This window comes from Monodon monoceros, unplaced genomic scaffold (genome assembly GCF_005190385.1).
Source record: "Monodon monoceros isolate NGI ecotype Baffin Bay Population unplaced genomic scaffold, NGI_Narwhal_1 Super_Scaffold_4, whole genome shotgun sequence".
NCBI classification, from domain to species: Eukaryota; Metazoa; Chordata; class Mammalia; order Artiodactyla; family Monodontidae; genus Monodon; species Monodon monoceros.
Window position 1 is genome coordinate 35,904,736 of NW_021703781.1, and position 12,531 is coordinate 35,917,266.

Consider the following 12,531-nt stretch of genomic DNA (forward strand, 5'->3'; position numbering starts at 1 on the left):
TCCCACACCGGGGATCGAACCCGTGTACCCTGCATTGGCAGGCGGATTCTTAACCACTGCACCACCAGGGAAGTCCCACCCCTTCCTTTTTAAAAAAATCTAGAAACTGATGACAAACACTGTAAATATGTTTCACCACACATTGTAGTCCTTGAAACACATGTGCTACAAAACTGTGTTCACAGCCTGAAGAAGAACGCCATCTTACAAATTTCTATCCCTTAGTGATACAGACATACTCTTGACCATCTCTGGGCAGGGTGGCCTTGAATAACTACATGCACAGGGAGGTAGGTGATGGTAGAGAGAGGTGATTCTGAGTGTTGGGTCCAGAGTCCCAGAGTAAGTGCCTTTATGGTGACTCCTGGCTTTACGTTGGTAGGCTAAGCTAGACATAATCTACATCACCATAGATCCCTTTTCTTGAAACCAGAGACTAGGGCAAATGTGTGCAATATGAAAAGCAGGCTAGGGTCTCCGCTTGGGTTCCTCAAAGTGGATACCGAGACAGGGCTACAGGTGCATGGGATTTGTGGAGGGAGGGACTCAGAAGAAGGGAGGTGAGGGAAGCAGAGTGGTGCAGAGGAAGGAGCTGAGTGAGGACATGCTATCAGCTGAAGTCTAGCTTCAGCCTGAGCCTACAGGGTGGGGCTCTCAGCATGAATTGCACCACAGAGGCTGAAGGGCATGGCTTCATTGGCTGTAGTCTGGGGGCGATGTATATATGTTTGTATTTATGTGTGCACACTTTTATGTATGTGTGTACGTGCATGTATGTGTACATGTACACACATGTATGCATGCATGAACATATATATGGGGGTTACATAGCAGGGCAGCTACAACTTAGGGGAGGTTGACCTCCACAGGAGGGGCAGCTGTGATGGGTACACTAACCTGGAGAAGGACATCTGGGTGGAGCCCACATAGCCTCCACTGCAGGAAAACTCCATTAAGATCTAACTGGTATCCTGGTCATTTCAGAGAGTCTTATACAAAGTAAAAGAAAATGTGGGCAGTCTTAAGAGTTTTTATGAAGAAAATTCCACCCCCCAATTTATATATCCATGGAGGCTGGGAATTCCAGGGGTTTACCCTTTTATGAAGCAAGGAGGATTGTGAAAACAATGTATTGTATTTGGCTCAATACTGACTGAGCTGATTCTATGCACTCTATCCTATGGGCTTCAAGGACATAAAGATAGTGAAGTGAGTTGAAATGTAGTAGGAGGAAGATAAGAGGCCAGCTGTCTGTGTGTCTGAAAGTGCTTAGCACAGAGAGATGGACAAAGGATGAGGGGTGCAGGGAAGGCTTCCCCACTGGAGCCGTGACTTCAGGGGCTTGTATGAGCAGGTGTGGTTTGGCACGTGAAGACGGAGCGGGCTGCAGCTGCCACAGCCAACAGCCTGGGTGGGGCACCTGCTGCAGGCTGGCACTCCCAGGAGGATTCCACCTTCTAGACTGGGGGCGCAAACTCAAACACAGAACTGTTGAGTGAGCGATGCCAGTGGGTAGGGGGTGAGTTGTGGGACCCGCTAGAGGGCATAGCCGCTGCCCAGCTCCCACTGCTTCTTGACAGACACAGGATGGCAAAGCAGCATGACCAGATCTTTCCACCTTTTGAGAGAGGCCACAAGTCTGGACTTTTACGTGGAATCTCCAGGCTTTTAAATGTTAGCAATTCAGAAACGGTTTAAACATTGTGTGGGTCAAGCACATGTCTCAGGCTGGTGCAGCCTCTCGCTTGCCAGTTTGCAGTCTCTTTTAAGCTGTCTACCTGTTTGGCAGCTCCTGTGAGGAGGCCACATCTGAGAGGCCCAGGACAGATGGGGTGCAGTAAGAACAGGCTGTGAGGGCTAGTCTCCTCGCCCCACCACCAACTCAAGGCCTAGTGGGGAGCTTACCAAAGTGGCCCACGAAACATGCCGACCTCCAGGGCTCACTGCTTGCTTTGGTTACTCTTAGCTTTCCAAGGAGATCCAGTGCTCCGTGACCAGTCACATCCAGTCCCTGGTGAAGTCGGAGAAGAACCGTCAGGTCATGTGTGAGGCGGGGATGCTCAGGACCCTTATGACCTACTGCCACCAGGCTCTGACCACCAGCAGCAGCCCCTTGCACTCGGGGCTCATCAGGATTTTTGAAAAGCTTGCTTCCCAAGCCATCGAACCAGACGTGTTAAGGTACCGTGTGCTGCACGTTAAATGCTGCCAAGCCCCTGGCAGCCATGCGAGTGCACAGTGGGCAGTAAGAGTGCCCCCTCCCCCTCCCCAGCGATGGACACTGCAAGTCCAGGGAGGAGCCTTGGGTCTGCAACAGTGTGAGGCCCGCAGAGCGGACGTAGCCCCTCCCATGGAGCTGATGTTCTCGGGGAGAGGGATAATAAGCAAAGGGTCCTGCAGACAATACAGAATAGCGCTGGATGGGATGCTCAGTTCAGAGTGGGAGCTCTGAGGAGCTGGGAGGACCAAAGTCGGGAGATTGGGTATAAAGAGAGGGACTTCAAGGGAGTGGCAGTGGCTGAGGCCTGTGGCCTGTGCAGTTCACCAGACCAGGTGAAGATGCCCTGCTGAGAAGGGTGGAGGATGTAGGGGCCTGACTGCCACGAGGCTAGACCACAGGGAACTTAGCTGGTGTGACGGGCCACGACTGGGCTCCCTACAAGGACGGGGACAGAGGCAGCACCACTGTGTCCTGTGGGGCCTTCGCACTGCAGCCCCTCCATGAAGCCACATGTTTCCTGGAGAGCCACAGCAGGGAGAGAAGATGCGCAAGGAGGAGCAGACACAGAAGACAGAAAAGCAGAGGAAAGAAACGCTCTAGGAGGGAGGTCAGGGGTCTCTTAAGTACTTGTGGCCAGGCCACCCTGCCCTAGACAATGTAGGGGTAGGGAGGGTGGTGCCCAGGGCCACAGGCCAGCTGGACCCCTGCTGACACACAGGACCAAGTGCAGGGGGACGGAAGGCAGCCCCTCCAGCCAGCAGGCATGGGACCCAGGGGCCAGGCCAGCCTCTTTCCGCCTCTAGCTGTGGGGCTGTCAGACGAGGAAGTTTCAATTCCGTTAGAAACTTCAAAACAAAGTATGACAAAGTTATTTTCCAACAAAACCCTTTTCCTCTCAAGGTCCTCACTGGTTAAGTCAAAAGCACTTAAATTCACCAGCTCTCTGGTCTGAGTGCCAGGTCAGGGATGCCCTGTTTCTGTATGGCCTGAGAAAAGGGTTTCCAGGCAGAGAGAGGAAGGCCTGGAGGGGGAGCCAGCGAGCTCTGGGACCTAAGACAGTGCTCAGATGAAGCTGGAGAAAATTTCTGCTTGCAAAATGTCTTCATTTGGTTCTCTTGTTTGTTATGATATTCAGACAGTTTCTAGGTTTTGGAATTGCTCCACCTCCATCGGCTGCAGCGAAAATCCTCAGTTCATCTCACATACATGGAGGGGACTCTGGATGCCCAGGTGAGGACAGAGGAAGGAGTAGGGGCAGGATAATGGGATTTAAAAGAGAATATGCATTTCTTGTAAGGGATCCTTTACAACATATGGGAAGCAGACAGATTTAAAAATGATTTTGCCTGCTGCTCAATGGAGCAAATGAGGAAAAAGCAGAAGGATCAGATCAATGGTCCCCAGACAAAGACCAGATATGGAAGGAGGGAGACCCCTACCCCCATACAAGAGGTGATGATGAGTGTGTACTTGACCCCTTTGGGCCTGGAGCACGGAAACCTTCATGTCACAGCGCGTGCAGGAGTACCCAGCGCTGCCCCTGGGCAGAGGAACAGTGTCAGCTTTCTGCACAGCTCACAGCTCAGGGGGGAGTTAGGAGGTCAGGAGGACAAAGCATTGGCCTGGTACCTGGAAAGATGCTGGTCCAGGGAACCCTCTTGGAGAAAAGGAGGACATGGACATGCTGAATATAAGATTGCATAGGACATTGAGGCAAGGAGCCCCAATTGAAAAGCCAGGATGGAGAGTCAAGCTTGAGCCGGCAGCCAGAGGTGGGAGCCAGAGCTTTCGAGGAGACAGCCTATTGTGAAAGAGAGTGTGGAGGCCAGAGAACCAAGACAAAGCCGCAGTGAGCGACGGCCAATGGGGCAAGCCAGTGACAGCAACAGAAAACCTGTACTGGAAAGGGGTGGGGGCCACGATAGAATTAAAGTGAGAAGAAGTTTCTAGGAGGAGCAGGTTGTCACAATAGTTCTGTGCTATGACAATCAGCAGAGAGCCCAGGTGGGAGGGCCAGTGGAGGGCCCAGGAGGACACCCTCAGGGTTAGGAACGGCATGGTACTCTGCAGAGCCCTCCTTCAGGGCTGTGGCAGAAATGTGGGGGCTGTTGTCAGAAGAGGGGCAGGAATGGTTTGAGCAAAGACACAGCTCTCCTGCTTGCTGCCCTAGGGTCACAGGCAGTGACACCAGTGCCTGCTGAGGATCCCCTGGACACCAGCCCTCGCTCAGCAGTCACACAGGCCCGCAGGCCCTCAGGGCCATCCCAGGGCTCAACCACCGCCCTTCAGACAGCACTGAGCCTCATCTCCATGACCTCCCCACGCAACCTGCAGCCTCAGAGGGCAGCCCTGGCTCCATCCTTTGTGGAATTTGACATGTCTGTGGAAGGTTATGGGTATGACAGGCTTTCATATACTTGAAATACACTATTAATTTCCCAGTGCCTTGGGTGAATTGTAATATTGATTACAAAAGTGTAGTTCCCATCGTCTCTCACACTCAGCTGTGGAAAATATCTGGGTCATGGACACCCTGTCTTCTCAGTGGCTTCTTAGAGGCAGTGTCCCCAGCTGTCTTGGGCCAGGACCCTCTCATTCCCCTGGTGTGTCTGCATTCACGTGCAGTGTGGACTGCCCTCCCCTCTAGCCTCCAGAGCAGATTCCTTTCTTAGGGTCATGGCGCCAGCATCAGGTACTTTCTGTCCTTGGGGCCTCATGGTCTAGGAGGGAGTGAGGCCCCTGCAGAAGGACAGAGGGGGAAACCTCACACCAGAGGTTGGCTTGCGGTTCAATGATCTGAGACACTTTCCTGTTCCAGCTGTTTGTTTATTCCAACCCTGTCTACGGTGATGGGAACCAGCACTGAATACTCGGTCTCTGGAGGGATTGGGACAGGTAGGTGCTTCCCTGGGGGTTTAGCTTGCTGAGGTTCCCTCCCCGACCTGGGAGTAAGTCCTCGGGGAGCCTTGATTTCAGATTTCCACTTGGCACTTCCAGAAAGTGTGAGTCTTCCTCTTGGTCCCACTTGTCCCGTTGGTCATGCCTGCCTTGGGGCAGGGATGTCCTGTTCACTGTGCATCCCAAGGGCCCAGCCCATGGCTCTGCACAGAGCGGGGGCTCTGTTAGCACTGATGGGCTCGGTGGGTGAGTTGGTGGCTGAGCCTGGCTTTGATGCATTTTGTCAGTGATTGACAGAGGCTGAAATGGACACCTCACCCCACCTTACGGCGCTCTCTAGAGAAGAACATGAGTTCTTTGTTGATGGCCGTCCAGTCTTTGGCTCACGTGGGGATCGACTGGGCCTCGGCATGCTTTGTACAGCGCTGCACTCGGCTGAAAACCAGGCACCCCTTGTTAGGAGAGCCAGGGTCTGGGTTTCTATGGGAGGGTAGGTGCTCAGGAGCCATTACATTTACGGCCCATCGGCGCAGGGTTCCAAGCCTGATTCTGCCCATTCAGTGAGGGCAGTGGGCCCTGCCTGTTCCACCAACCCTGTTACAAGGTGGGAGGGCATGGGTTTCCCTAGAGTGGAATATTCCCCAGACAAGGCTTAGCCAAGCTAGGCCGGGGTCCTCTGCCCCACGTAGCACATGGCCTGGCTTTAGACCAGCTGACCTGTGGGCCACATGATGACGGATCTCAGGGGTGTGCCACGTCTCCGCTCCCTTGGCAAGGCAGAATGGAATAATAGGTGGGCCAGCATTGGAGAGAGGCTTCGAGGATCTAGGTTCAAGTCCTGGAGGGAATATGACTTATTGCTGCAAGTATGAATAAGGAGACAAGAGCATCCTCCTGCGTGGGGTCATTGTAAAATAGGTGTGAGTTGGGTGGGGTGCAGTGCTAGCACACAGTAGGGCCACCCCTTTGCTGAGTCAGAGCCACAGTGAGTCTAGACAGGCTTCCGCAGCAGGACAAAGCCTAAGGGCGTGCTTGTGTTCTGACCCCAGGCGCTGCCAGGTCCTTCCCTCCGCCAGGGGGCCTGACCTTTTCCTGCTGGTTCCTGATCAGCAGGCACAGCTCAGTCACGGAGGGCCACCCGCTGCGCTTCCTGACCGTGGTACGCCACCTGGCCAGGACCGAGCAGCCCTTCGTCTGCTTCTCCGTCAGCCTCTGCCCGGAAGACCTCTCCTTGGTTGTGTCTACAGAAGAGAAAGAGCTTCAGCCCCTGGGTAAGGTTTCACCCACCCTTGGGAGAAGTGGGGCTGAGTCAGCAGCTCTTGGCCCAAGAGCCAGGGGGACCGGCCCTCCCTCAGTTGTACAGGTGGCTGGTCCTGGCTCTGCCTCAAAGAGCTCAGCTCGGCTCTCCAAGCTCACCTGCCAGCGATGGCCTGAACTGGCCTGAGATGGCCAAGGCCAGGGTATTATGGCTACGCCTGTTCTTGTGTGCCCCATTTCATAGTGAGACATTGACACTGGAAGGCCCAGGGTTTGGCTTGGCATCCTTTACACACAGCACAGCCGCCTAGGCTCCTTCCCTCGCAGGTATTTGCCACCCTATGTGCATCACTGTGGAGGCAGCAGTCTAGTGAGGGGTAGACCCTGCAGCCTGACTCCTAGGCTTGAACTCTGGCTCTGCAACCTTAGGCAAGTTACCTAACCTCTTTGTGCCTCAGAATGGTAACATGGAAATCACGATAGTGCCTACCTCAGTGCCTGGCACAGAGCAAGAGCTCCAGCAATGACAGCTGCTGTTGTCAGTATTCTGTGGCGGGGGGACTCGGCGTTGGCTCCATGGGCACAAGGCCCGCTTCTGCTGGGTTGCTGCTCTCTGACATTGCAGGCGTGGTCTGGTGTTTGTGTTCTCTTCCAGATGTCATGGAACCCGAGGATGACCCTGAGCCTTCTGCGGGACGCCAGCTTCGGGTCAGGTGTGGCCAGATGCTGGCCTGTGGTCAGTGGCACCACCTGGCTGTGGTTGTCACCAAGGAGATGAAAAGAAATTGTACTGTTTCCACCTATCTGGATGGACAGGTCATCGGCTCAGCCAAGGTAAGATGGTTTTCCTCAGTTGTACTTGCCCCATGGCCATGCCTCCCCGCCACACCACCCTAGAGTGGCCTCAGTTCAGTTCTTTGCTTTTTTTTGGCAGCAGCGTTGGTATCTAATGAAACCCCCTTGCTGTTCAGAACACCTGGCTGAGCTCAGGCATAAAAAGAACATCTTTAGATGATGGTCACACAACCAGGGCAGAAACTAAAGCATGGAAGTAAGAATAGTCATGACAGTTACGATTATAAGAATAATCATAAGAGAATATAAATCTCCAGAATGAACAAAACAAGGCTTCTCACATTTTAAGGTGTGAATTCCCCAGGGAGGTCTGAGCAGGACCCAAGGTTCTACCTTTCTAAGAGGCTCTTTGGTGAATCTAATGCAGCCAGTCTACATGCTACACTTAGCAGCAAGACACAAGGCGTTGCAAAGACACCAAGATGTCTTGCCAGATTTAGAGCAGGAATGATGAGGAAAGGACGGTCCCCTGCTTAGAGAAGGTAATAGAATGTGAACACATAGCTGGAGGAAGCGTCTCATCACTGTCATTTAGAGACACCTGAGGTCCTAGGGCATAAGGGAGAGGAAGCTGGGAGATGAAGACCTGGCAGGCGTGCTCCAGCGACCACTGTCAGAGGTCCCCAAAGAAGCCAGAGACAGAAGGACCCAGAAGACCACAGAGGGCAGGTGCAGCCAGATTTTCACCCAGGTTCCAGAGACAGCATCTCAACCCTAGGCTACGTTCTTGAATGTTTGGGGAAGTCTTTTAAAAGTTCTCTTGCATAAGGCTATACCCCAGATTAAATACAGCAGAATGTCTGTGAGTGGGGTAATTTGGTGATGTTTTCAAAGTTTCCCAAGTGATTCCAATATTAAGCCAGAATGGAGAACTTGAGATTAATAGGGTTTCCCATTTCAATAGTTTGACATTTGGGGCCCGATCATTCTTTGCTGTGGGGTCCTATTCTGTGTATATTAGAACACTTAGCAGCATCTGTGCCCCCACCAAAGATGCTATAGCATCTCCTTCTGCCCAGCTGTGACCACCAAAAATGTCTCTAGACATTTCCAAATGTCTTGGTGGGGGAGGGCAAAATCGCCCAGGTTGAGAATCATTAGGTTAGAACAACCTAAATTCTGTGGAACACCTGAAGATGAATTTGATGCTATCTTCTGGTAAAGGTCTTATCAAAAAAAGCAGTGGTAACCAGAAAGATTGACCAGGAGCATGACAAAGGTCCTTCAAAACATAAAGTTAACTTTTTTCTTAAATCATTAACAATTCCTTCCCTCCCTCCCTTCCTTCCCTCATTAAATATTTATTGAACACCTACTAGATGTTAGGAATTGTCCATGCCTACCAGCCAGATACCTCCAGGAGCATGCAACTCTTGTTTTGTACTCTTGTACAAAACAAGAGTTACATTTATTAAGCCTGCTGTAGCAAGAGACTCCTTACCCCATTGGGTAATAAGGACTTAGGAGGAGCTAATAGGATTTGGGCTCATTTTAGGTGAGTTTTTGGGAGGGTTCGAAGAAGTGGAGGTCAGTCTGTTCTGACTTCGGTGCTGTCAGAAAGGCAATTTGGTGTCTGTGTATGTTCAGAACTTTTTTTCAGGAGGTAGGAGGAATGGGGCAGGGCTTGAGCTGTCAGTGGAGAAGGAGCAGTGGTCACTCAACGTTAGCCAGGATGGAAAGTGTGGTCACATTTGTGGTTTCCCAGTGTCTTTGTTTTTCATCTGTTTAGGCATAATTACAGAGTGGACTAGTTTTGGTCCTCTTTCACAGAATATGTTGGCATTCTGTCTTGTTTCATAGAATAGGTTGTGTTCTGTGAAATAGATCATGTACCTTGAGGCTAAGAGGCTTGTCCTATTGATATTTGGAACTTGCTTGCACCTAGCACAGGACTGGCATGCAGAAAGCATGCAATAAACACTTGATGAATTGCACTGAATTTATAGCCGCAAGGAGTAACATGGACTGGCTGATGGTATTGTTTAGTGAATTGGTGCATGGATGAACATCCAACCCCGTGGGACCAGCTAAACCAGATTCAGTCAGCAGGGAGGTTGGAAGTGGTATGATGCTATGGGAATATGCCATGGAGAATGGCCAAGGGCCAAGTCTGACAGAGTTGACTTTCCAAGATGATTTCGACAAGTCTGGTCAGAATCAGCAAGTGAAATTTAATCGGGATAAACATAAAGGTCTGTGTTTAGACGCAGGTGACAGTTGGGCAAGAACAAAATGGGCTTTGGTTGGGGATAACCTAGTGAAAGAGCTGTTCTCAAATGTTAGAGCCTTTGCTTTTATTTCCAAGGGAAGTCAAGTTCAACTGTGAAAGGTGGGGAGTGTGTTAACAGCTTGAATTGAGCAAAATGATTTGGGAGCAATCTGAGACATCTTACGTCTATAAATCAATCTGAATAGCGCAGTGAGTATACACTGTAGGAATCTGAGAAGAAGGGGACAAGGTGGATTGGAGGGGTGGGGCACCTTTGTCAGGTGGGAGAAAAAGTCTCTGCCTACAAGGATGGGAAAGGGGAGAGAGAGCACAGTAGACCTCACTCTAGGTAGGCTTGACAGCTTGGAAAAACTTGGTTTGTTTTTATTTGAAAATTTATTTAATTGGTAGGGATAAAAAGAATATTTCTGAAATTATATAACCTCTTATTTAAAAAATATGTATTTATATACATATTCATGTATAATTTTGTAGTTGTTATAAAAATAATATAAACACAGTTTGAAATAACTGAAAAATAAAGAAGAAAGATTACCTACATTCCTTCTACCTTACCATCATTTATAGTTTCTTTCAGTTTTTATTCCTTTAGTAAAATAGTTGTGACTTTATTGTATAAAACATTTTATATACTACTTAGTTAACACTATCATTTTAAAATGTTTTATCTACGTGGGCTATGAAACTGTTGTTTTTGAATTTCTGATAATCTGCTAACTATTTCTTTTATCGAAATTTTTGAGAAAATTTTTGAGAAAATTGTAGGCTAACATTTAGTGGTAAGAAAGAGATTGACCAAGTACCACTGGTGGCGCAGTGGTTGAGAGTCCGCCTGCCGATGCAGGGGACACGGGTTCGTGCCCCGGTCCAGGAAGATCCCACATGCCGCGGAGCAGCTAGGCCCGTGAGCCATGGCCGCGGAGCCTGTGCTCCGCAACGGGAGAGGCCACAACAGTGAGAGGCCCAAGTACCGCAAAAAAAAAAAAAAAAAAAAAGAAAGAAATCTTGTGTACCTTTCATCCAGTTCACTCCAATGGTAATATCTTGCAAAACTATAGAATATCACAGCCAAGATATTGACATTGATACAATCTGCTAATTCATTCAGATTTCCCCAGTTTTACTTGTACTCGTGTGTGTGTATTTAGTTCCATACAATTTTATCACATTTGTATGTTCTTGCATCCACTGCTCCCACCAAGATACAGAACATTTCCATCACCACAAGGATCTCTTTTGTTGTATTTTTATAACTACCACCACCACCCACCCACACCCCCTCCCAATCCCTGTCCCTAAACTTGGCAACCAGTAAGCTAAAATGTTGTCATTTAAAAGATGTGGTTATATCTATGGAATCATACAGTATGTGATATTTAGGATTAGATTTTTATTCAGCATAATTCTCTGGAAATTTATCTTAGTTGTCGTATGTGTCAGTAGTTCATCCCTTTTTTATTGCTGAATAGTATTCCATACTACTCAGATATGGATACATAACCATTCACCCATTGAAGGACATCTGAGGTGTTCCCAGTTTTGGGATGTTACAAATAAAGCTGCTGTGTACATTTATGTACAGGTTTTTGTGTGAGCTTAAGTCTTCATTTCTCTGGGTTAAATACCTAAGAGTCTAATTGCTGGGTCCTATGGTAAATGCATGTTTAGTTTTATAAGAAACTGCCAAAATATTTTTGCATAGTGACTGCGCCGTTTTCCATTCCCACTAGCAATGGATTGAGTCGTCCCGTTTCTCTGCATCTGGTGATGTCACTCTTTTTTAGTTAGCCATTCTGATAGGTGTGTAGTGATGACATCTCTTGGTTTTAGTTTGCATTTCCTTAATGGCTAATGAGATTGAACATCCTCTCATGTGCTTATTTGCAACTTGTGTATCCTCTTTAGTGATGTCTTATGCACGTGTTTCACTCATCTTCTAATTGGATTGTTGGTTTTTTACTGTTGAATTTTAAGAGTTTATCTAAATATTTTAGATACCCGTCCTTTGTTAGATATGTAATTTGTAAATAATTTCTCCTAATCTATAGCTTGCTTTTCATCCTCTTTCATATGGGATTTTGCAGAGCAAAAAAGTATTTAATTTTCTTGTGAGCAGTTACAGTTTCTGCGTGTTCTTTGTTAGTGTATAGAATGCAATCAATCTTTGTGTGTTGATCGTGTATCCTGTGACCTTGCTGAATTCAGGTATTAGTTCTAGGAAGTATCTTTTTTTTTTGGTAGATTCTTTGGAATTTTCTACATGGACATACCATCTGCAAATAGAGACAGTTTTATTTCTTCCTTTCCAGTCTGTAATTATTTCTAGTATGTAAAACTTAATTAAGGTACCAATATTGGACATTTAAGTTCTTTGTGAAATGACTGGGAAGAAAAAGATGAACCTTTTAGTGGCACTTTATATTTCTTATCAAATTTGTTTCCAAAGGCACAGTGTCAGTTTTTTACTCCCACCAGCATTTTATAAACTGTTTTGTGCACTGTTTCTCAGCTTTGAGAGTTATCTCTGTAATGTTTTTAGATAAAACAAGTAGTCACTTTGAGAGAAGAAGAAGGTACATCATTTTATATTTTATGTGTTTGTTTGATTAATTCTGAGGTTAAACACTTCCCATCTACATCATCCCCCTCCCAACCTTTTTATGTTAACAGATGTTGTACATTCAGGCCTTACCAGGACCATTCCTTTCAATGGATCCATCTTCATTTGTGGATGTTTATGGATATATTGCTACCCCTCAAGTTTGGAAACAAAAGTCATTATTAATATGGCGTCTGGGCCCTGCGTACCTCTTCGAAGAAGCCATCTCAATGGAAACTCTGGAAGTTATTAACAAACTTGGCCCAAGATACTGTGGTAACTTCCAAGCTGTGCATGCCCAAGGTATGGGGTGTTTTGATTTATAATGATCTTGCCGATACTATTTTTTAAATGGACATTCAGTTATTTATAGCTTATTTATAAAGAATAAACTCAGCACAGGCCAGTCATTAGGGAAAACCTCTGTAATTGGATCATTACATATTTACAATCCAATAGAAAATGTCAGAA

The 12,531-nt window shown here is 48.0% G+C and overlaps 1 protein-coding gene across 12 annotated transcripts in view; it reads left to right on the plus strand.

Annotated features, from left to right (window-relative positions):
- WDFY4 (WDFY family member 4) overlaps positions 1-12,531 on the plus strand; it is a 278,318-nt gene that overhangs the window by 82,819 nt on the left and 182,968 nt on the right. For all 12 annotated transcript variants that reach the window (XR_003797097.1, XR_003797100.1, XR_003797098.1 and 9 more), the window contains 7 exons: positions 1,967-2,181; positions 3,357-3,451; positions 4,392-4,617; positions 5,040-5,116; positions 6,169-6,390; positions 7,032-7,210; positions 12,132-12,363. Coding sequence is in view for 7 of the 12 variants with exons in the window: in XM_029245825.1 (XP_029101658.1) it covers positions 1,967-2,181; positions 3,357-3,451; positions 4,392-4,617; positions 5,040-5,116; positions 6,169-6,390; positions 7,032-7,210; positions 12,132-12,363 (1,246 nt within the window). In the remaining 5 variants the exon portion in view is untranslated. The remainder of the gene's footprint in view (positions 1-1,966; positions 2,182-3,356; positions 3,452-4,391; positions 4,618-5,039; positions 5,117-6,168; positions 6,391-7,031; positions 7,211-12,131; positions 12,364-12,531) is intronic.